The sequence below is a fragment of the Stenella coeruleoalba genome (genome assembly GCF_951394435.1).
Source record: "Stenella coeruleoalba genome assembly, chromosome: 4".
Classification (NCBI taxonomy): Eukaryota; Metazoa; Chordata; class Mammalia; order Artiodactyla; family Delphinidae; genus Stenella; species Stenella coeruleoalba.
In genome coordinates this window covers 42695-67751 of record NC_137149.1, presented here as the reverse complement: position 1 = coordinate 67751, position 25057 = coordinate 42695, and the positions used below count along the sequence as shown (strand labels likewise).

The following is a 25057-nucleotide window of genomic DNA, read 5'->3' as shown; positions in this document are numbered from 1 at the left end:
TCGCAGGAGAACAGCAGCAAGGCAGGATCCCAGGCAGACCGTGGGGACCTCAGGCTCTGACTCGCAGACTCTGCCACCCCATTCTGTCCACTTGCGAAGGCCCCACTCACCTGTCGAAACTCCGGCTGAGCGGCTCCTCCTGGGAAGCCCTTCCTGACCCCCGGTACCCGTCAGTGGGTGCTCACCCGGTCTGGGCTTTGGGCTCACAGAACTATGCTCACACTTGCATTAAGGTTTATGGTCCTGGCTTGTAGCTGATTATGGGAGGAACAATTTTTTCAATCTCTCCACACTATTCTCAGTATATTGATAAAAGCCACATACAAAACAACATTGCCTCTCACTGTTAGAGGGTAGCAGGCTCTGTCTCATAGAATATATTTTTCTTAAAAACTGACCTCTGTATAATCTGATACAAAAAAAGAGGTTGTTCCGTCATATTCCACAAAATGCTTTGGGAATAACTTCACCCATGTTTCATCTCCGTAAAAGATGATTCTTTTCCCCGCTGCTTTTGCTCGTGTGATCACGTTGTCTTCCAGCAGTGTGGGAGAATTGAGGTTCCTGACGACATCGATGAAGCCGGGGAGGCTCCCCGTCATCAACGCCTGCAGAAGGAAGCATTCAGGGGTCAGACCACAGAGTCCAAGCACAGCGTGGGAACAGGCACAGAAGGTGATTCCAACGAATGGAAGAGGCAAGCATAGAGCTAAAGCAACACCAGTGCTGAAGGCTGGGCCAGTATTAGGACAAAGGGGGAAAAGCTACACAGATTCTTGGCAAAACCAGCAAACTCAGTAAGTGAAGAACTGATCATATTTCAGCCGATGAGAGGACAAAGGAGAAGGCCGTGGGGTAGCTAGAGGGCTGTGGTCAAAAAAGCAGTGACGGATGATAAGAAATGAAACAAATGGCAAAGGGTGGTATGCACTCTGTATACCCAAACCCACCATCAGGTCCTCATCTAAGCTTCAGATCTGCTTCATGGGACAAGCAAACTCCGCACACTGATCCTGAAACCCAGTCATTCTACTGTCCACCCCCCCGCCCGAGAGAAAGAGCAGCCTCCCACACACCCAGGGAGGAAAGCGGTCCCTAAACAGGAACTCTGAGGAATCCTCACAGTAAACTCGCCCAGGGATGCTGGTGGGGCCACCTCCCCGCCCCACCCAGCACCGTAATTTCTTGGAGGAGCAGGTGGGTGCGACATGTCTTCACACCTTTCTGCTATAGAACTAAGTCAACCACCTCCCTCATTTTAGCAGAATCTAAATGGGTCGTGGGTCTCCATGATCTGGAGTTTGCTGACAACCTACAACACTGGCATCCAGGGACCTGTGCAATGAAAATAGAGGAATCTGGACAATGCTAACAAGTGTAATAATTTTGCCAAGACTTCTTTAACAGCAAAGTAACGCAAAAATGAGTTAATCTTGGACTTTGAGAATGAGGAGCTTGGCAAACCCTCTCCCTGAAGAGCAACGATAAAACTGGATAAAACTGTCAAAAACAACCCCTTCAAGACTTTGAACTCAACGAAGATATACACAAATTGAAATGTTCTTATCCAAAACACGTCCGCATTTCGGTAAGAACTGAGAGTACCTGTGGTGTTTTAACCTGGGCTGCTCCCCTCCCGCACACCCAGTTCTGTGATGTGGCAGCCACGAGGACCCGGAGGGGCCTGCCCAATCCAGCACTCCACGGAGAAGCCCCATGCCAGGGACAAAGCGAAAACAGGGAGGGCCAACGTCACAGCTACCTGAGGCTGCAATGCTGGTTGTAGTAAGACACAGCAAAAAGGGGGTCTGCAAAGGGGGTCTGGGGAATGGGACAGATGCGGTAGGCTTCTGTGAGCTCCCACATGGTCCTGGAATCTGGAAGGCTGTGTGCACACACAGGGTGAGTGTACACTCAGGCGAGAACAGAGAGGGCCTAGTTGCCTGGTCCTTCCAGCTGAACACAGGCCCTGCTCAAACAAAGTGAGAGTCAGGGAAGACTCATAAACTGCCTGAAGAGTGGCTGAGGGCTGGAGCCACACACAAAGACCCCCTGTAGAGAGTGGAGGCCACACCACAATGTGTTTAAGCACAACCTGTGACCAGTCATTGGCTCACCACTCAGCCATCCCGACCTGGCTGCCCCTCAGGAAGAGTGGCTTAAAAAAAAAACCAGGAATTAAAAAAACACAACAAGCAGAGACATCAGTGAGTGTATATTTCAGGACTTCAGGAGAGACAGACTCTCTAGAAGTAGCCTCAGCAAGTCAGCAAAACAGCGACAGCCACCAGCACTCCCGGGTGGGGATCAGGGCCCAGAGCCGAGGTGGAGTCGCACGCATGTGTATACTCGGTCAATGTCATCAAACTGTACTATACTGTACTGTATGAAAATTCTACCTCAATGAAGTTATTTTTTTAAATGTGAGCCTTTCACCCCAAAATTCTACTTGCTAAAGGTAACCAGTTACTTTGGGTGAGTATCCTTTCATCCGTATATGTACAATCAGAAATACATGAAGTACGTATTTTTTTTTTTTTTTAACCAAAATGGTAACAAACTATAGATAGTTCTGCAACTTGCTTTTTTCACTTAATGACATATCATGAACCCCTTTCCACAGAAAACATACAGGTATTTCACCTTCTTTTTTAAAAACAGCTACAAAGTACTCCAGTGTTTGGATATACAATGTATATATCCAAGACGAATTTAATGACAATTGTTTTATTTTTATTTTTGAAAGCAGAAAAGAGAATTTATTTTATGGATACTGAGTACCCACGAGCAGAGAGGAGAGATTTAACTTTTGGAAAGCTAACAGAAACTAAGGCTAGCCGCTCTCTCAGTCACTCAAAGGACACAGTCTCGCATGTGTCCCTTTTATTTCTCTGTATGTCTGTTTTCTTTTTGTCACTCTTCCTCTTTTTTTTTTTTACATCTTTATTGGAGTATAATTGCTTTACAATGTTGTGTTAGTTTCTGATGTATAACAAAGTGAATCAGCTCTATGCGTACGTGTATCCCCATATCCCCTCCCTCTTGCGTCTCCCTCCCACCCTCTTTAATCCCACCCATGTAGATGGTTGCAAAGCACCGAGCTGATCTCCCTGTGCTATGCAGCTGCTTCCCACTAGCCATCTGTTTTACATTTCGTAGTGTACATGCTACTGTCCACTTCATCCCAGCTTACCCTTCCCCCTCCCCATGTCCTCAAGTCCATTCTCTATGTTTGTGTCTTTATTCCTGTCCTGCCCCTAAGTTCATCAGAACCAGTTTTTTTTTTTTTTTAGATTTTTTAGACGTGCTACCATATGGTATTTGTTTTTCTCTTTCTGACTTACTTCACTCTGTATGACAGACTCTAGATCCATCCACCTCATTACAAATAGCTCAATTTCGTTTCTTTTTATGGCTGAGTAATATTCCATTGTATATGTGTGCCACATCTTCTTTATCCATTCCTCTGTCGATGGACACTTAGGTTGCTTCCATGTCCTGGCTATTGTAAATAGTGCTGCAATGAACACTGTGGTACATGACTCTTTTTGAATTATGGTTTTCTCAGGGTATATGCCCAGTAGTGGGATTGCTGGGTCACATGGTAGTTCTACTTTTAGTTTTTTAAGGAACCTCCATACTGTCCTCCATAGTGGCTGTACCAATGTACATTCCCACCAACAGTGCAGGAGGGTTCCCTTTTCTCCACACCCTCTCCAGCATTTACTGTTTGTAGATTTTTTGATGATGGCAATTCTGACCAGTGTGAGGTGATACCTCATTGTAGTTTTGACTTGCATTTCTCTAATGATTAGTGATGTTGGGCATCTTTTCATGTGTTTTTTGGCAATCTGTGTGTCTTCTTTGGAGAAATGTCTATTTAGGTTTTCTGCCCATTTTTTGGATTGGGTTGTTTGTTTTTTTGATATTGAGCTGCATGAGCTGCTTGTAAAATTTGGAGATTAATCCTTTGTCAGTTGCTTTGTTTGTAAATACTTTCTCCCATTCTGAGGGTTGTCTTTTGGTCTTGTTTACGGTTTCCTTTGCAGTGCAAAAGCTTTTAAGTTTCATTAGGTCTCATTTGTTTATTTTTGTTTTTATTTCCATTTCTCTAGGAGGTGGGTCAAAAAGGATCTTGCTGTGATTTATGTCATTGAGTGTTCTGCCTACGTTTTCCTCTACGAGTTTTATAGTGTCTGGCCTTACATTTAGGTCTTTAATCCATTTTGAGTTTATTTTTGTCTATGGTGTTAGAAAATGTTCTAACTTTATTCTTTCACATGTAGCTGTCCATTTTTCCCAGCACCACTTATTGAAGAGGCTTTCTTTTCTCCTTTGTATACTCTTGCCTCCTTTATCAAAGATAAGGTGACCTCATGTGCGTGGGTTTACCTCTGGACTTTCTATCCTGTTCCATTAATCTACATTTCTGTTTTTGTGCCAGTACCATACTGTCTTGATTACTGTAGCTTTGTAGTATAGTAGTCTGGGAGCCTGATTCCTCCAGCTCTGTTTTTGTTTCTCAAGATTGCTGTGTCTATTCGGAGTCTTTTGTGATTCCATACAAATTGTGCAATTTTTGTTCTAGTTCTGTGAAAAATGTAACGGCAATTGCTTTTAAAAAGCCTCCAGTGGAAGTGCCATTTGAGCTGAGGCGTGAAGGTGGAGTTTTGTCTAGGTGAGGTGAGGTGAGGCTTTCCAGGGCAAAACACAGCAAACTGCAAAAACCCCAAGGTGAAAGGGGGCAGCATACATGGGGAACGGAGCTAGGTGTGATCTGCGTGGATAAACACACAGGAAGAGGGAAATCGGCTCAGATGAGGGTGAAGAGGCAAACGGGGGAAGACCACGCACCCTGAGGCCTGGGTTAGGAGGCAGAGTGTAAGCCACTGGAGGACTGTTGGGACTAGAGCAGAGCAACGTGATCTGTTTGGACAGGTTCTGGGTGAGAAGTGCTGGGATAGTTTTACAGTCCAGGCTCACACCATAGCAGACTGGCCTACAGTGGGGGTAGTGGAGGTGCTGGCTGAGTCCAATTAGTCACATAAACAGTATACAGAGATCTGTTCACCTCATTTCTTGTGAGGAGTGTTATCATCAACCTTTCAATTTTTACAATGTGATAAGACTCTTTAGTTGCCTTTAATCTGATTACCAGTGCAGTTAAGAATCTTTTCCTATGCTTACTGGCATATTTCAATTTCTTTCTATGTGGATTTCTTTATATCCTTTGTCCAGTTGCTCCTGGATTGTTGCCCTTGATTGGATCCTCTTTACATATCATGGGGTTCACATCTTGTTAACTGTAAATAATTTTTCCATTTATTGTCTGTCAGTTGACTTTGTTTATAATGTCTCCCACCACTTGGGGTTGAGTCTACCCACCCTTTCCTCTGGGCTTTTATAAGGTACCTCCCTCCTCTTCACACTAGTTTGGGTTCACACGGACATTTTTAAGAAGGGCAGGGACTACCTGGTATCCCCTTCACCCCAGGAAACATGTAGGCAGCAAAAAAGTTGCAGCTGAGAGCCCAGGAATTTTGAGCGCTTGTCTGTCATCTCCTTGGAGGTTTCCCTGGGGTTGCTGTGGTCTTGGGAACAGCAGTTTCCTGACTTCTGAGAATTAAGGAGGGCTCTGCAGTGACTATTAAAAGAGAATTTGATCTGGTCACCTTATTCTGTGTAACACAGTGCTGCTGTATGACACAGTGTGACCAAGCAACGCTCTGGAACTAGGCAAACATAAGGTTATGCTCGGTTTCTGATGCCAGCTGTGAGATTTCACACTTCAAGCCTGTTTCCTCATCTGGGAAATGGAGAAGAGAGTGGCACCAACATCATGGAGCTTCCATGGGGCTGTGGTAAGAGTGTACAAGACAGTGCCTGCACCACGGGTGCACCACAGCCAGTGGTAACTGCCGCTGTTACAACTATAAATTCCCAGGAAAAGGAAAGGCATTCAAAAATCAGTTACAATGTTTTAGAAGGAAGCTGCTGCAGCATCTTAACATGTGAACATGCTACTAGAGACATTAGTCTTGAAATTTTAAAACTGGTGTCTCGTGGCAATTGTATCAGCACCTCCAGATGAACTAAGTCCCTTCCTAGGTGGAGGCAGGGCAGGGGACACACTCCTTAGCCAACACTACCTGATCCTATCAAATTCCAGAGCAAGGTAACCCTAACTCCAGGATGGACTTCCTGTATACTAGCTCCTCCCTGATAGAGAATGAGGAGCAAGAACCTGCAAAGGATCCAAAACAAAACACTGGTTTGGTAAAATGAAACCAAAGGGAGGGCCACACCGGCCAATGTGCAAGACTGAACAGAACCTGGAGCCACCACGCTCACTTACATTTTTTCTTACAAATCTGCCCAGATTCCTAACAACTCTTTTCTTATCAGAACAAAGGAGGAATGGGTTCCTCCCACACTTCTGACAGGACAGGTAAAGAAAGCAGTGATCCTGGTGGTCAGGAGCCTGGATGCCTTGCTTCCAGCTTCCACAGGACTTGTTTCAGCAGAACGACTGCACCCCTAAAGGCTGTTCCCAAGCATCCTGACTACAGGTGGCCTCCCCGACTCCCCATCACTCTCCATCACATTCTCCTCCTCAATTTCTTCCGTAGCATTTATCACCTCCTGAAACAATTTTGATTATTTATTTGTATACTTACATATTTTCTGTCCCCTCAATTAGAAAGTAAGCTTCATGAGGACAGGACAGTTGCTGTCTTGTTTTTTCACTGAATCCCTCTTATCTAGAACAGCACACAGTACATATAGATCCTCAATAAATATTGAATGAAGGCCAAACCACATCCAAAAGAGGCAGAGAGAATGGGAAACTCAAGAAAAAAAAGTCAGTAAAAGATGCGGCATGAACCCCTTCAATCCCAGACTGCTTTACTCACCCAGTAAACATTTGCTGAGTAACTACTAATGCTGCCCCCAAGCTTTAAATCAAGAAGTGACACCTTCTCACCAACTAATAAGGTGTCACACGATCATCCACAGATGTAAGGTTCAGCCAGAGACTTCTACACCATACCGGCCTGCAGTATATTCACAAACTTTTAAGGTCCTCTGTCCTTTTCTGATCCCACTTCTTTACTCAACCTTCGGGTCTAAGTGTGAATGCAATTTCCTCAGACAGGCTTTTCTGAACCACCCCGATCTAAATTGAGCCCCCAACCAGCACTGAACATCACGCTCTGTTCTTTTTCATTATGCATTAATCACACTTTGTAACTGCACATTTACTTGTACGTTCATTTGTTTAACGGCTACGTCTCTCATTAGAGACTGAAAGTTCCATGAAGGCAGAGATGTTATTTTCAAAAAAAAACTTGTTTTTGAGCAAATCAATAAAGCTTTACTCTTCTCTTTCCCCACAGTTTTTAAGTAAAGCAGTAAAGCATATGTACTTCAAAGGCACTCCCACTAGCCTGAACACCTGAAGGCGGTTTATAGAGTAAAAACAGGTATCTGTGAGGCCAGATCATGTTGGTTTGGTCACTGTGTATACTAAAATTTTGTACAAGTTATTTAACTTATCTGAATTTGCTTCCTCATCCATAAAGTCAAGTGACTGAACTAGATAACCCTAGAGGCTCCTCCCAGAATTCTAACTGACCCCCTGATGATTAAAGAAGATAGCAGGTTAGCAAGGAGCATGGTATCTCTTGGATTAGATTGGCCTAGATGATCTGGCTCTAAATGTTATGCTTCCCATGAAGCATGAGCTGTTGGCTACCTTTACAGAGGGCATAAATCATGGGTCTTAGTTCCATCCTATCTGGGAGGCTTTTTCAGCATTCTATTGCCCCAGCCAAGTTGACAGCACCAAACTAATTTCCACTTAGTTAAAACTGGGACTCCAAGTAACAGACTACAGAGAGCCCCTCTAAACCTCTGAAAGAGCCAAACCATGACCTATAATACGTTCAGTCAAACTCTTTACCTTGATTCGAGGCATAGTAACTGTAGGTGGCTTTGCTTCAGCCACAAAACTGTGAGATGATCCTTTTTCCACAAGATAAGTTGTGTAGGGCATAAATTTCACACCCTTTGACCCAAACACAAAGTCATCTCTCAAGGCGTCTATCAGCATAATAACAACTTTACTGAAGAGAGGTGGTGGGAGCTTGGTCCAGTTGGAAATGGCTCCTAAGAGTGTTTGAAAAAGAAAAAGAAAATTGAATTTAACCTTTATTTAGCATTCAAGCACCTTATAATCCAGTTTCTGCTTACTTCTCCAGCACATACTCTGTCACACCTACATATCCTGAGCCAAAGAAAAAGGCCTGTTCTTGGGAAACAACGCTGGGATCAGGGGGTGGGCAACAAGTAAGCTCAGGGAGCCCTAATATTATGTAGTGAATTCCCCTTAGCATGATGGGGAGTACTGGCACAGAGGAGTCCCTTCGTGAGTATCCTGGAATGGGACATTAGGGAGATTGCCCTAAAACACAGTGTTGCAGGTAGGGGATGGGCGAGCATTTACAAACTGTCTTTCCATGGTTAGTAGCTGGTATTGTGTGGATTTGATCCAAAACGTGAGTTCCTTTACCTAAGATATACTGTTGGGTAGGTGAGGGCCAGGGAGGGGCCTAGGCAGGGAGGTCTTAACTACTGGAAAAAACGGGGTCTTAGAGGAATGCCATAGAAGAAAACACGAGAGGTCGGCAGCAATCTTATCTGTTGTGTCTTCCTGAGCAAAAAGGGTGCCTGGAACAGGCAGTGACCCAAACATCTGCTCAGGTAAGGGGGTTGGGGTGTCACTGGATGAGTAGAGCTGGGGAGACGCTTACTCTTTACGGGTATGGAGATCTTACTTTGCGGTGACCAGGGAGGAGGATCTTAGTAGGGCTGGTAGTGGTGCTTGCCACAAACTTGTAGGATACATAAAAGGAGGCTGGAACGGTAAGAAGGGGACCCTAGGGGGTGGGGACCAGAATGGAAGAGACCACCCGGGAGCCGCGGGAAGATGTCCAAGAGGCGAGGCTCATAAGGAGGGTCCTCCGGGAAGAGTGGGGCCCGGGGAGCAGAGACGCCCGGGGAGCGGTCCATACCAGCCGAGGGTTCGGGCGCTGGGGACTCTGTTTGGTGCTCCGTCCCGGAAAAGGAACAAACGGGAGCCGGGAAGAATCCTCGGAGGAAGAGCGCGACCCCGAGCACCTGGATCACTACGCAGCAGGCGGCGAAGGTCCCGGAGCCCAGCCGCATCGTGCCCACCCGCCCGGCCGGGATCCGGGTTCCCGGACTCCAAGTCACGTCTCGCCCAAAAGCACCGGCTTCCGCCTCCAGGGAGCCGCCTCCGAGCAAGCGCGAACGGGAGGTCAGGACAGGTGCCCGGCGTCCCCGCGGCTGCCGTCGCGCCGGAAATACGCGCCAGGGTCCGGGCGCTTCCGGGGCGGGGCGGCCCTGAGCTCACGGGCGTCTCGTGTACTTCTGGGGCGTCAGCCGGCAAGGCACCGCCAGCCCCGTGTTACGGTCTGAGCCCCTCCGGCTGTCTCGGGTTTATGGAGTCTATGCTGTGTGCCGTGCCTCCTGCCAGGAGCTGTCACGCATTTTGCCGCGTTTGCTCTTCGGCAGCCTGCTGAGTCAGGTGCCGTCGCCCTGAGAGCCCTCGTGTGTCTTGGGCAGGTCTGTGCAGAGGACGCCGTCTCCGACCACGGCTTCGAGTTGGGCTGCCGTTACCTCGCTAAGTGACCTCCAGAAGGCAAGCAGACTTCCTGGGTCTGGGTGTCCCTGTGCGGGATTGGACCTCGGGACTTTCTTGGGGCCGCATCCAGACCCCTTTACTGCCTGGTGCCTCCATCTCCGGCTTCTGGGTGTGCTGGGGGCCAACAGCTCACAGCCGCCCCCTTCTCTGAATAGTTAATTGTCCTTGGGGAACTGCTGCGCCCTGGAAGTTACCACTCCCGAAACGCCTGGAGCTCATGGCTGACTGGGGTTGCAGTATAAAGGCCCAGCTCCTTTGCCTCCAAGAGAGTTGACTCGTGCTATTCGTGCTCCGAGCTCCTCTGGAATGAAGTTGAAGGTAGTCTTAAGCTAAGACCACATCCCTGCTGCTTTCTCCTGTTTTCTTCACATCCTCCTCCCCAGAGCCTTCCCTTGTTAAGGCTTATGCACCCGACCTCCCTTCTAAGGCTCTCCTTTAAGGAGACTAGGCCCAAGGCAGACTCCAAGGTGTGTCTCCGAGCCTTAAATGTGATGAGTCTATAACGAGTCAGTTTTCCCAAGCTCTGACGATGACAGTCTAAGCTTCTACCACCTTCTCACCAGTACACAGTAACCATGCGTGTTGATAATAACCATTTAATGACAGCTGAGGTTTATCTAGTTTATCACCTGCCGGGCACTAGATCAAGCCCTTTAAATGGATTATTTTATTTGGTTAACAGAACAACACTTTGAAGTAGGTAGTTTTATTATTTTTTATTGCAGACAAAGAAATGATGTCAGAATGTAAAGTAGCATATCCAAAGTAACACAGCTAAACAGCCACAGAGCCAAGATTCAGAGCTATCAGTCTGACTCTGAGCCTGAGCTTTGAATCTCCACACTTTGCTAACATCTCAGAAAAACAAAAAACATCTTCTCCCTTCCAGTGGTTCTTGTTATGGGCTCAATTGGGTGCTCCCCAAAATTCATATATTGAAGGCCTAACCCTCAGTAGGTCATAACGTGATTTTATTTGGAGACAGTGCTTTTAAAGATATAATTAAGTCAAAATGAGGTCATTTGGGTGGGCTCTAATCCTATGTGACTGGTGTCCTTAGAAAAGAGATTGGGACACACAGGCACGGAGGGAAGACCATGTGCACACATGGTGAGAAGGTGGCCATCTAGGAGCCAAGGAGAAAGGCCTGAGGAGAAACAAACACTACCAACACCTTGATCTTGGACTTCTGTTCTTTGGAACTGTCAGAAAGTAAATTTCTGTTGCTTAAACCACCCAATCTGTGGTACTTTATTATGGCAGCCCTAGCAAATAAATACAGTCTGTATTAGATTTATATCTCTTCATAACAAATACCACAAACTTAGTAACTTAAAACTAAGTTTTATGATTTATGATCTCAGTGTCTGTGGGTGAGGAGCCTGGGCATAGCTTGGTGGGTCCTCTGCAAGGTTGCATTCGAGGTATTGGCTAGGGCTGTGTTTGCATCTGGAGTCTCGACTGGGGAAGGATCCAGTTCCACTCTCACTCAGGTTGTTGACAGAATTCATTTCCTTGCAGCAGTAGGACTGAGGCCCTGGCTTCCTCTTAGCCGCTAGCCAGAGGCCACCCTTGACTCCTAGACACATAGGCCTCCCTAAATAGCCTTTGACGTTTCTGTGAATTAAAACTATGATATTCTAGGTTTATGTATAAAATAGATAACTAGTGAGAACCGACTGTATAGCACAGAGAACTCTACTTGGTGTTCTGTGGTGACCTGGATGGGAAGGACGTCCAGGAGGGAGGGGATGTATGTGTACGTAAGGCTGATTCACTTTTCTGTACAGCAGAGACTAACACAACGTTGTAAAGCAACTGTACTCCAGAAACAAACAAACAAACAAACAAAACTCCTAGGTGACACAGAATCAGTGATCCCTGGGAATCCCTCTGGCAGTGTGTCGTTATTCAGCTGGGCATGGCTGGGGGAGATGCAGACACTGGGTGGGGGTCAGACCTTACAGGGGCTGCTGAACATCTCTGTTCCTTTTCCTTTCTGGTCCAGGAGTGAGAATCCAGAATAATGAGAGGACAGCCAGCAGGGGAAGGAAGTCCCCGGGAGGCGAGTTGGTCTGTTCGTATTTTCCTTATTTTAACATGCCTTTTGTTATTGTGTGCTTTTGCTAGGAAATCACCAATTTCCTGTGGATTTCCAGTTTGATGCAATAGGTTTCTCTTATTTGAGTTTTAATTTTTCCTCTTTCTCTAGTTTTCAACAGAATTGTCACAATTACGAACAAATATGGGTACCTTATTGTTAACTAAAATCCATATTTTATTTGGGTTCCCTTCGTTCTTCCATTTTGTGTCCTAGGATCCCATCCAGGGTATCCCATGGCATTGAGTCATAATGTCACTTTAGTATGTTTTCGGCTTTGACATTTTCTCACACTGTCCTTCACTCTATGACCTCAGCAGTGTTGAGGTGGACTAGTCAGGTATTTCGTAGATTGTCCCACATTGGGATTTACTTGGTGTTTTTCTTGTGATTAAAATGGGGTCACGGGTTTTGAGGAAGCAGATCACAGGGGTAAAGTGCTTTCTTGTGACTTTATATCGTGGGAACATACATCAGGCAACTTATCACTGTTCATGTTAGCGTTGCCCTTCTGGCTCAGGTAGTGTTTGTCAGATTTTCCCCACTGTGAAGTTCCTTTTTCCCTAAGTCTGTACTGCGTGTCTTCTTTAGGATGAAGCCACTGTGTGGCACCCACACTTCAGGAGAGGGGAGTATTTTATTTACCGCTGCTGTGTACTAACATTTGAAATTGGGCAGTGTGACCCTCCAACTTTGAATTTCTTGTGAAAAATTGTTTTAGCTCTTTGGGGTCTCTAGAAATTCCGTATTTTGGCGTTTCACATTTTGCTCCCCTTCACATGGATGTACCCCAGTTTCCTTATGCATCCATCTACTGAAGACATCCTGATTCCATTTAGGTTTAGACATTATGAGTAGAGTTTCCGTGCACAATAGCATCCTTGTTTTTGTTTGGATAGAGTTTTACAAAGCAGTTGTGTAATTATTGAAGGTGTGAGAAGTTGTGTAATTATCTCAAGGTGTGAGACTTGTTTGGCTTTGGAAAAGCCTGCCAAACTGTATCTCAAGGCCGTCTACGCGTTCCATCGGCGATGAAGGAGAGCTGTTGTTCCCCACCCTCCAGTGATCAGGGTCGTCCTTGTGGGAGGAGGTTAGTAGTTCTCATAGGTCCGTATCGCTGTCTTGCTTTACTTTGTGATTCCCTAATGGTATATGATGTTGATCATGTTTTTGTCCACTTATTATCTGTTTATCTTCTTTGGCCAGACATCTATTCAGATCTTCACCCATTTTTAATGCAGTTGTTTGTTTTACAGTTCTTTGTATAATTTGAGTACAAATTCTTTATCAGATATGTGTTTTGCAAATATTTTTCTCCCAGTTTATTGCTTGTTTTTCAGTTTTCTGGAAAAGGCATTTCACCGAGTAGAAATTTTTAATTTTATAAAGAACACGTTACTGGGATAAACCATAATGGAAAAGAATGTATATATGTGTATAATAACTGAGTCACTTTGCTGTATAGCAGAAATTAACACAACATTGTATGGTTTTTTTTTTTTTGCGGTGCGCAGGCCCCTCACTGTTGTGGCCTCTCCCGTTGCGGAGCAACAGGCTTCGGACGCGCAGGCTCAGCGGCCATGGCTCACGGGGCACAGCCGCTCCGCGGCATGTGGGATCTTCACAGACCGGGGCACGAACCTGCGTCCCCTGCATCGGCAGGCGGACTCTCAACCACTGCGCCACCAGGGAAGCCCTAACACAACATTGTAAATCAACTATACTTCAATAAAAAAAAATTAATTTACAAAGAACATGTTACTAACTTTTTTCCTTTTGTGCATTGGCTTTTTGTGTTGTGTGTTAAAAGTCAAGCCTCATGATCTATGTGCCCAAGCCCATGGTCATGTAGACTTTCTTCTATGTTTTCTTTTATAGTTTTTATAGTTTTATATTTTAAATTTGTCTGTGGACACTTTGGAATGACTTTTGGTGTAAGTTGCAAAGTCTGTGTCTACATTCATTTCATTGCATATGGTTTCTGATTGTTCTATACCTATTTTTCAAGAAGTCATGGCATATTTGCTGCCATATGTTTGAATTTCCAAACATTAGTGGATTCAGCAGGACGGCCAGCAGGGAACTCGGTCTCCTCTGAACTGGGAGTGGGTGCAGCCTGCATTTCCCACTTTGCCAGCACAGGGTGACAAGCCCACTCCTCTTACGAGTGCGCACCTGCCTTTTCTGCACACAGGGCTGGCCCTGTGCACAGCTGACAGGAGCCTGGCCTCCTCAGGAACCTCCAAGGATTTGGCTTCGGGACAGTGCAGGGCTGCATCCACGTTGAGACGAGCTCGGTTTCCTCAGGACTGGCTGGGAGGTGCCTCCCTGGGAGAAAAAGGTGAGGAAAAGGTGGGGAGAAGCTTGCTGTGCTGACTGCCTGGCTGACTGCCTGGGGTGGGTGTCTGTTTCCAGAGGACCCAGCAGAGGAGGGGCTTGATGTGGAAAACTGTGGTTTTTAGTGAGTTTTGTGTGTGCTGCAGTGTCCCGTGTCCTCCTTTGGCTTGTGATGTTCCATTTTCCAGGCAGTTTATTGAGGGGACTGTCCTTTCCCTGGGGTATGTCCTTGGCAGCTTTGGCATAAATTAACTGACCACATGTGTGTGGGCTTATTCTTGGGCTCTCTATTCTATTCTTATGACCCCTTTGTCTCTTTCTGTGTCATTCCTACACTGTTTGGTTACTGTAGCTTCGTAATATGGTTTGAAGTCAGGGAGTGAGTTTCCTCCAGCTGCTGTTCTCCTTTCTCAGGATCCCCTTGGCTGTTCGGGGTCCTTTCTGTTTCCATACAAATGTCAGGACTGTTTGTTCAGTTTCTGGGAAAAATGCCCTTGGCATTTTTGTAGGAATTGCATTGAATGTGTGTATTTGGGTAGAATGAACATTTTAGCACTACTAATTCTTTCTGTCCACAAGCACAGGGTATCTTTCCATTTATTTACGTCTTCAATTTCTTCATCAATGTCATAACATTTTCAGTGTGCAGGTCTTTCACATCTTTGGGTAAGTTTAATCCTAGGTATTTTGTTCTTCTGATGTTACGGTAAATGGGGTTGTTTTCTTAATTTCTCTAATAGATTTTTGGTGGGTTGATGTGGAAAACTGGAATTAGAAATCCCACTGTTTCTACCACATCCAGGTCATCCAGAACACCCAAGATGGGACTTCCCTGGTGGTGCAGTGGTTAAGAGTCCACCTGCCAATGCACGGGACGTGGGTTCGATCCCTGGTCCAGGAAGATCCCACATGCCGCGGGGCAACTAAGCCCGTGAGCCACAACTACTGAGCCCGCGTGCGGCAACTACTGAAGCCCGTGCACCTAGAGCCCGTGCTCCTCAACAAGAGAAGCCACCGCAATGAGAAGCCCACGCACGGCAACGAAGAGTAGGCAACGAAGAGTAGCCCCCGCTTTCCGCAACTAGAGAAAGCCTGCGTGCAGCAACGAAGACCCAACGCAACCATAAATAAATAAATTAATTAATTAAAAAAAATAACTAGACTGTCTTTTCTAATCTGCATGTGTTCAGTGTACAATTCTTGTACACCTTTTCCCTCACCTCTATTGGAGGCTGATTCAGAACACATACAACCTCCTGGAGAAACTTGCCCCAACCCTGCTATGTACTGCCACCTAGCTGGCCTGGTACTGAGTCACCAAAAACTTTTGTTCTTTACTTGATTCTTAATTCCTTTAGAATTCATTACTTTACTGTTATAAATGTTTATTGTCCTTGTAATAAATCTTTTAATAAATCATTTTTATTTTAAAAATAAAATATTGTACTTTAATTACTCCATAGATGAGTGATGAATGGATCACACTTGACATATGATTGTAATCTTTTTATAATTATTAAAGTAATACACACATGTTATAAAAAATTGAAATATGACCTAAAGAAAAGAGGTTTGCCAACCCCGCCCCCAGAGGTGGCCATCTTGAACGGTGTGGTGCATCTCTCTCAGGGTCTGTCTGTCTCTGTCTGTCTCTGTCTCTCACACACAAGCAGATTTGTTTACATTTCTGTTGATTTCACATCTGTGTGGTCTTACAGATGGGATCCTGGATGCAGATGGTTGGTCCTCGTGCTTCCCACCTGAAGTCTCCCCTGGAATCAGGGGAGTGGGGGCATTTGAGGGCATTTCCCTCAAAGTATGCCTTAGTGACATTGATTATTTTGAATTAATGTTACTTAAGAAAAGAGCCATGCAAGAGAGACACTTTTTACCTCTTTTTTCTTTTTAGGAAGAAATAAATCTCTCCTGTGAAAGGTACCCCACCTGGGGGCTGAGACCTGAGGGCAGACGGCTGCAGGCATGCTGGCCCCTGCAAATCAATTCATTTTGGGAACCTTCTGTCGAGACTACTGAGGTGCCAGTTAGCTTTGTGGTGACCAAAGCCAACTCCTGTCTCTGCCTGTTTCTGAGAAAAGGCCTGAGCCTGAGCCATTATAGATTCTCTGGATTTCTTGGCATATGGACTGACCTGCACCCTCTCATCCTGACAGACCCCTTGTAGAAACACCTTCACTTTAAGAGTTCTTTCACCTCATCCAGAAAATAAACAAATTCCCCATCCCCATACCCAACAAACAAGGAGACAGATATCCATCTGCTTTCCTACCTCAGTCACTTCAGAGAGTCACTCTCTTAGAAATACCTTAAGCTCAATGACATACCGCTGTCTCCCTTTCTCTGGCACCATGCCAACCCCGGGTGAGCCCCGTCTTATGTGGGCACGACGGCACCACTCAGGTTAGCCGGAGACAGTACCCCAAAGTGGCCTGATGGTACCACCGTACATTGAAAATGACTTACACACCAAATCGGCCTTAAACATGGTGGTCCAGAGACCAGGGATGTGCATGTGCCTCTGATGAAATCACTGCTCAGGAGACCCCAGCATCTATCATCCGTCTTCTCCACGTTCTTCTGACCTTTGCTCTTCCTCTTTTCAGCTGATATCTTGCTAGATTGTTCATGGACAAATTAGATCCCATCTGGCAAAAGCAGAATCATCTTCCCAACACATGAGAACAGGCACGGGCCCGCACCCATCTTATCCCTCCTTGCTTGCCCCGCCTGTCATGTCAGAAACGTGTCCCTCCTCCTGTCAGAAGCCAGACGCCAGGTAAAGGACTTAGATGTAAAGGAAACCAGAATATTGTCTTGAGCTACTGACACTTCAAAAAACAAAGCAAAAACAACTCCCCCCCCCCCCCACAATACAGCAGGTGCAGAAGGGCGTTCTGAACCTTCTCCTCTTCCTTCCTGGAAGCAGCAGATAACATGTCCCCCCCCCCCCCCCCCGCCGCCACTGCACCCCCACCCCCCAGAGGAAGACGCCTTCCCTCTGCTGGAAGGAGAGTGACATTGCGATCGTCAAGGGCAGACAGTGGAGAGTGAGAGAATTCTGTACAAACAGACCTTGTTCAACATAATTCTCAACCTCCTTAGCCTCCCCACATAGTGTAGGTCCTTTTCCACAATCGCCTCTCTGTGTTCAACCCAACAGAAAAGAATTTAGGTTTCGCCACTTCTCTGGGTCTTTCTTCATTTCCTTAGGAGGGCGCCCTGGGTCAGGGAAAACTTGTGGGAAATAAATGTGTATGGTTCCGTCCTGTGAGTCTGTTTCACGCCCATTTAATTCTCAGGACCAGCCGTCAGCTCTAAGAGGGTGGAGGTCAGGTTCGGTCTCGGCCACATCTTCCCTGCCGGCATCTTTGAATTCTACCTCCTTCCTTGGCTTGACTCCTCAGCATGCGGACATGCTCTCAGCGACCATCTTCAGAAGCTCTGTGAACGTGGGCTCTGTCTTTCAAAATGAAACGCATTCTTCCTCTACGATCCAGCCCTCAAACTCCTTGGTACTGATGGACCTAAATGAGTCAAATGCTTCCATCTACACAGAAACCTGCGCCCGGACGTTTACGGCAGCTTTATTCATAACTGCCAGAACTTGGAAGCAACCAAGATGTCCTTCGGGGGGTGAATGGACAGATAGACGGGGCTCCATCCATGCAGCAGAATGTTCTTCGCACTGAAAAGAAAAATGAGAGAGAGAGGGAGCCACGGGGTGACAGGTGGGGCACCTTAACTGCATGTCACTCACTGAAAGAAGCCAATCTGGAAAGGTGCCACAGCTGAGGGTACCAACTACCTATGACATTCGGGAAAAGGCGAACCACGGAAAGGGTGGGTTGCTAGGGGTTTGTGGCGGGGTTAAGGGGTGGGGTATGATAAACAGCTCAAGCACAGAGGACTTTCAAGGCAGTGAAACTATTCATTGTGATACATTCATGGCGAGATACATTTGTCAAAACCCATAGAATGTACAACACCAGCAGTGAACCCTAGTGTAAACTCTGGACTCTGATGACCATGATGTGTCCATGTAGATTCAGCGATAGTGACCAACACACAGAATGTTGATAGGATAGTTGGGGAGAGGGAAAGTCTGAGCACCTGTGTGGGTGGGGGGGAGGGGGTGGATGGAGAGAGCAGTAACAGCAGAGCAGGGGGCACGTGGCACCTCTCTGTACTCTGCCCAATTTTGCTGTGAATTCAAAACTTCTTTAAAAAAATAAACCCCATTTAAACAAAGAAACAAATGAACATTCCAGTAGCATCACATGACTCCTCCTCTGCAAGTCCTCAGTTTGCCTGGGCCACTTGAGAGTCAAACTGCAGGAGGCACTTGGCCTTTCAATCAGCATCCTTTGAAAGTTTCATCTGACGCCCGCTCTTTATCTCACTACACTCTTTTTTACACATTCTTAATTAAAAAATTTTTTTTTGCCTGCAGCGTGCAGCTTGCCGGATCTTAGTTCCCTGACCAGGGATTGAACCTGCGCCCTCAGCAGTGAAAGCACAGAGTCCTAACCACTGGACCACCAGGGAATTCCCCAACACTTTTTAAAAAATGTATTTACTTATATATTTGGTTGCATTGGGTCTTAGTTGCAGCATGTGGCCTTCTTAGTTGTGGCATGCGAACTCTTAGTTGTGGCATGCATGTGGGTTCTAGTTCCCTGACCAGGGATCAAGCCCCGGCCCCCTGCATTGGGAGCACAGAGTCTTATCCACTGCGCCACCAGGGCAGTTCCCCCTCCTCTTTTTAAGATAGTATTTTTTCTTCTTTTTTAAAATTGGTGTATACTTGACAGGCAATATTATATATTAGTTTTCTGGAACACAACATAGTGACTTGATATTTTTATACTCTACAAAATGATCACCAAGATAAGTCTAGTTACAATTTGTCACCATACAATGTTATTACAGGATTATGGACTCTATTCCCTATGCTGTAAATCACACCCCAGGACTTTTGTTTTATAACTGGAATTTGGAACTTCTCAATCTTTCTCAACTATTGCACTCATCCCTCCACTCCCTCCCATCTGGCAGCCACCAGCGTGTTCTTGGCATCTATGAGTCCATTTCTGTTTTGTGGTGTTTGTTCATTTGTTTTGTTTTTTAGATTCTACATATAAGTGATATCGTAAGGTAATTGTCTTTCTCTGTCTGCTACATCTCACTTAGCATAATGCCCTCTAGGTCCATTCATGTTGCCATAAGATTTCATTCTTTTTATGGCTGAGTAATATTCCAGTGTGTGTGTGTGTGTCCAGTTTTCATACATATATATGAAAACTTCTTTATCCAATTGTCTATTGATGGACACTTTGGTGGCTTCCACATCTTGACTATTGCCAATAAAGCTGCCATGAACATAAGGCTGCATGTATCTTTCTGAATTTGTGTTTTGGTTTCCTTCAGAAAGATACCCCCAAGTGTAATTCCTGCATCATATGGTAGGTCTATTTTTAATTACTTGAGGAACCTCCATACTGTTTTCCATAGTGGTTGTACCAATGAACATTCCCAACAAAAGTGCATGAGGGTTCCCTTTTGTCCACATCCTGAGCAAGACTTGTTATTTGTTGTCTTTTAGATGGTAGCCATTCTTTGAGGTGTGAGCTGATAATCTCACTGTGGTTTGGATGTGCATTTCCCTGATGATGAGTGATGCTGACCATCTTTTCGTGTGTCTTTTGGTCAACTGTATATATTCTTTGGAAACATGTTTGGTCTTCTGCCAATTTTTTATTTGGGTTTTTGTTTTTTGGGAGGCTAACTTGTGTAAGTGAGTTCTTGGTCTATTTTGTGTATGAACCACTTACCAGATATATTGTTTGTAAATATTTCTCACATTCAGTAGGCTGCCCTTTTTGTTTTGTGGATGGTTTCCTTTGCCATTGAAAAACTTTTCAGTTGGATGGAGTCCCATTGCTTTATTTTGCCTTTGTTTCCCTTGCTTGAGGAGACAGGTCCAAAAAGTATTGCTAAGACTGATGTCAAAGAGTGTACTGCCTATGTTTTCTTCTAGGAGTTTTATGGCTTCATGTCTTGTTCTAGTTCTCCTAAAAATTCCATTGGTATTTTTCTAGAAATGGCATTGAATCTCTAGATAGCCTTGGGGTGTGGAATCATTTTAACAATACGAATTCTTCTAATCCATGAGCATGGTATGTCTTTCCATTTGTTTGTGTCGTCTTCAGTCTCTTTCATCAATGTCTTCCAGTTTTCTGAGTATAGGTCTTTCACCTCCTCGGTTAGATGTATTCCTAGGCATTTTATCTTTGTTAATGTCACTGTCCATGGGGTTGTTTTCTTAATTTCTCCTTCTGGCATTTTGTTGTGAGTGTATAGAGATGCAGCCGATTTCTGTAGATTGATTTTGTGTGCTGCAACTTAACTGTGCTTCCTGATGAGTTCTATTTGGTTTTGGGTGTCGTCTTCAAGGTTTTCTGTATAGAGCACCCTGTCATCTGCAAACAGTGACAGTTTTACTTTTTCTTCTGCTATGAGATTCCTTTTATTTTTATTTTTTAAAATCTCATTACTATGACTAGGACTTCTTAGACCATGTCAAATGAAAGTGGCTGGAATGGTCAGGGTTAGAGTTAGGTTTAAGCATAACTGGCCCTCTTCCCCTTCCTCTCTCTCCATGTCTCTGACACCTCCATGAAGGACAGGACTAGTCCACAGTCACAAATGGCTCAGGGAGTTGAGCTGGACCATTGTTTTTCTGCCCCGTAGTCCTGGGCATAGTTTTGTGTACTGTCTGTGTATCTTCTTTGGCCAGGTGTCCATTCAGATCTTTCCCTATTTTAATTGGGTTGTTTGTGTTAGAGTTATTTGTATTTTGAGACAAAACCTTTATTAGATATGTGTTTGCAAATATTTTTCTCCTGGTTTGTGACTTGCCTTTTGATTTTCTGAGTAAGGTCATTCACAGAGTACAAATCTTTAATTAAGTCCATGTTATTGCTTGTTTTCATTTTTAGATTGCCTTTTTGTGTTGTGTGTTAAAACTCCAAAGCTCATGATTTACATGGGCAAACCCAAGCTCATGTCAATTTTCTTCTATAGTTTTGAATAGTTTTGTATTTAAAATTTGTCTGTGGGGACTCCCCTGGTGGTGCAGTGGTTAAGAGTCCGCCTGCCAATGCAGGGGACATGGGCTCGAACCCTGGTCCGGGAAGATCCCACATGCTGCAGAGCAGCTAAGCCTGCGCTGCGCAACTACTGAAGCCTGCGCGCCTAGAGCCTGTGCTCCCCAGCAAGAGAAGCCACTGCAATGAGAAACCCGTGCACCACAACGAAGAGTAGCCCCGCTCGATGCAACTAGAGAAAGCCCACGTGCAGCAACGAAGACCCAACGCAGCCAAAAATAAATTATAAAATAAAATAAAATTTGCCTCTGAATAACCTTGAGTGAATTTGGTATAAGTTGTAAAGTTTGCATCTACATTCATTTCATTCCAAATGGTTTCCAGTTAATTGTTCCTCAACTAATTTTAGAAAACTTTTGGGATAGAGACTCCACTTCAGTTTGAATTTCCAGTTTAATGGATTCCGTAGTTCTGTCAGTAGGGGCCGCTGTCTCCAGTGACCTGTGAGGGAGGCGCTGCCTGCACTTCCTGAACTGACCACATGGTGGCGCCAAGCTCCCCTCTCTGACCCACAGCGCATGCGCGTTCCCTGCGGACTCGATTCTGAGCGCAGCTGAGAGGCGTTGTGCCTCCTGAGGCGCGGGGGCGGGGGCTTCGCGTGGGACGCCCGGCTCAGCGTCTCTGCTGAGAGGAGCTCGGTCTCCGTCGCCTTAGGACTCGCTGGGGTTTCGGCTTCACGACAAAGTGGGGCTGCGTCCACGCTAACTAGGGAACAGGTTACCTGAGGACCCAGGTGATGCCTGAGGGAAAGGTGAAGAGACAGTGAGGAAAAGTGGGGAGAAGCTTCCTGTGGGCGACTGACGGCTGAGGGGGTCCCTCTTCATGTGACCGAGGCAGGGCTTGGTGTGCAAAGCTGGGTTTTTGGTCAGGTTTGTGTGCAGGGTAGCCAGCATGAGCTATGGGGTGTCCAGTTTTCCCAGCACCATTTACTGTGGGGAGTGTCGTGCTCCGTGGTGTGTCCTTGGTCCCTGTGTCATGAATTAACTGACCCCGTCCGTGTGGGCTGAATTCTGGCTCTCCGTCCTGTTCCTCTGGTCCCTGCGCCTGTTATGAGCCAGTTCCGCGCTGTTTTGGGGACTGTAGCTTCGTGATGAAGTGTGAAGTCAGGGAGGGAGATGCCTCCAGCCTGTTCTCTTTTCTCAGGGTCGCTTTGGCTATTTGGGGTCCTTTGTGGCTCCACAGAGATACTAGGAGGATTTGCTCTATTTTGGGGGAAAATACCGTGGAATTTTGGGAGGGGTTGCGTTCACTGTGTCCATTGCTTTGGGTAGAATTGGTATTTTAACAATATTAATTGTTCCGTCCCTTGAGAACAGGATGTCTTTCCATTTATTGGTGTGTTTTTCAATTTCTCCATCAATGTCTTAAAGTTTTCAGTGTGCAGGTCTTTCACATCCTTGGTTAACTTTATTCCCAGGTATTTTGTTCTTTTTGATGCAGGTGTAAATAGGGTTGCTTTCTTTCTCTTTCTGATGGTTCATTATTAGTGTTTAGAAATGCAATTGATTTCTGTGTATTGATTTTGCAAGTTTACTGAATTCATTTATTAGTTCTAATAGCTTTTTTGTGGAATGAAATGGAAAATTGGAATTCAAAAATCCCACTGTTTCTACCGTATCCAGGTCGTCCGCAACACGGAGGACAGTGGCTCCTAATATAACCTTCCCCCAGTGCCTCTAAATGACATGTGGACTTTGGGTGAACTGGATCTGGGTAAAGCTTGGCTTCTATATGGAAGTTTGATGTTTTCTCTGCTTTTCTGGCGTGCTATTGACATACATGATGTTTTGAAAAGTAATTTACTTTCCAGTAATTTCAAACGTACAAATTTACATACATAAAACAAATCTTGTACCTTGATTAAATATACTCCTAAGTATTGATGTTGACATTATTTAAAACGGAATTGTTCTCATAAATTCTTTTTCAGATTATTTTTTGCTAGCGTATACATATAAGACAGATTTTCATGAATTGATATTTTGTTCTATAACTTTGCTTAATTAGTTGATTAGCTCAAATAATTTCTTTGCTGATTATAGGTAGTTTTATATGTAAGATGATGTGACCTATGTTCTGTGAAGAGACACAGTTTTAATTTTTCCATTCACCCACGGATGCCTTTCATTTTTTCCTCAAGAGTCTGGGTAGAACTTCCAGTCACTACTGAGTAACGGTGATGGAGGCCAGCTTCCTGGCCTTGCTCCTGATTTCAGGAGTAAATCTTTCAGTCTTCAGCATTGAGCATGATGTTTGCGGTGGCTTTTTGTACCACTCTTTTCCATATTGAACAAATTTCCTTTTAGTCCTGCTTTCTTGAGTGTTTGTCATGAAATAACACTGGATTTTCCCTGTAGTTTTTTTGCATTAATTGATATTATTGTGCTTTAATACATTGCTTACTTTTAATATGTTGAGCAACCTGAAACTTCTGGTGTAGAGATACTTGCTTATGGCATTATCCATTTAAAGTTCTGTTGGTTTCATGTTGCTATTATTTTGTGATAGATTTTTACATTCATATTTATAAGTTATATTGGGGTAGTTTTTTTTTTCTTCTTTCTTTCCTTCTTTTTTATTTTATTTTGTTTTTGCGGTACGCAGGCCTCTCACTGTTGTGGCCTCTCCCGTTGCGGAGCACAGGCTCTGGACGCGCAGGCTCAGCGGCCATGGCTCACGGGCCCAGCCACTCCACGGCATGCGGGATCTTCCCGGTGCAGGACACGAACCCGTGTCCCCTGCATCGGAAGGCGGACTCTCAACCACTGCGCCACCAGGGAAGCCCGGGATTTTTTTTTTTAATTCTTTTTCTGATGGTTCATTATCAGTGTATAGAATCACAAATGATTTTTGTGTATTGATTTTTCTTTTTGTTTTTGTATCCTGCAGCTTTACTGAATTCATTTTTTAGATGTAACAGTTATTTGGTGGTTGAATGTGGAAAACTAGAATTCAGAAATCCCACTGTTTCATCTACATCCAGGTCATCCACAGCACCCAAGGCATAGTGGCTCCCAATACAATCTTCCCATGGTGCCTCTTGTGGTATGTGGACTCCTACAAGGGTGGTTAGCATCCCCACAGTGGGTGAACTGGATCTGGGTAGGGCTCGGCCTCTATAACTGAGTTTGATGTCTGTATTTCTGGCATCATATGACATGGTTGTTTTGATAAGTACTTTATTTTCTAGTAAATTTCAAGTGTATAAAAAACTTTAAATAGCAGTATAAAGTTTTCCACCTTCACAAAATACTCCAGTGTGTTTTACCCTGTGAGAGTGGGAGGGCCACTCTCCCAGGGAACCAGCACATAACCCCATAATGAGGAATAATTATGGTTTCCACATTATAATCCTATCCACAGACCCGCTTCAACTTTCACCAGCTGCCCCAGCTTTGTGGAAATGTAATTTTCTATTCGAATCCAGTTTTCTCTTCTTGGAACCATCACTGGGGCTTTCCCTCACTTTAAAAACCTTGCTGGATTGAAAGTGTACAAGATGAGCATGATCTGGGTGGTTTTCTGTATGGCTTCTTTCACTTGGGATGTTTTCTCTGTTTATCCGCATTGTAACATTGATCACTATTTCATTCATTTTTTCCATTGTGGTTAAAAACACATAACATTTACCATTTAAACCATTTTTTTACAAGCTTTTTAAAAAACTTATTTTATTTTATTTTCTATTTCTTGGCTGTGTCGGGTCTT

The 25057-nt window shown here is 44.9% G+C and overlaps 1 protein-coding gene and 1 long non-coding RNA gene across 7 annotated transcripts in view; one reads left to right on the top strand and one right to left on the bottom strand.

The window, feature by feature from the left end:
* PIGG (phosphatidylinositol glycan anchor biosynthesis class G (EMM blood group)) overlaps positions 1–9354 on the bottom strand; it is a 41145-nt gene extending 31791 nt beyond the window's left edge. For both annotated transcript variants that reach the window (XM_079921061.1, XM_079921063.1), the window contains exons 1-3: positions 9075–9354; positions 7964–8169; positions 399–608 (exon numbers count right to left, since the gene is read on the bottom strand). In XM_079921061.1, the coding sequence (XP_079777187.1) occupies positions 399–608; positions 7964–8169; positions 9075–9228 (570 nt within the window). In that variant the 5' untranslated portion in view covers positions 9229–9354. The remainder of the gene's footprint in view (positions 1–398; positions 609–7963; positions 8170–9074) is intronic.
* Positions 9355–9431: 77 nt separating this feature from the next.
* Positions 9432–15556, top strand: LOC307185980. 5 transcript variants are annotated; one of them, XR_013828224.1, is made up of 6 exons: positions 9432–9724; positions 9883–10045; positions 11736–12918; positions 13383–13537; positions 14023–14169; positions 14968–15556. It is a non-coding gene; the product is annotated as an uncharacterized lncRNA (long non-coding RNA). The 5 variants fall into 5 exon arrangements; XR_013828225.1 differs by having other exon boundaries at positions 9432–10045; positions 11736–11800; positions 12788–12918; XR_013828223.1 differs by lacking the exon at positions 9883–10045.
* Positions 15557–25057: the final 9501 nt, after the last annotated feature.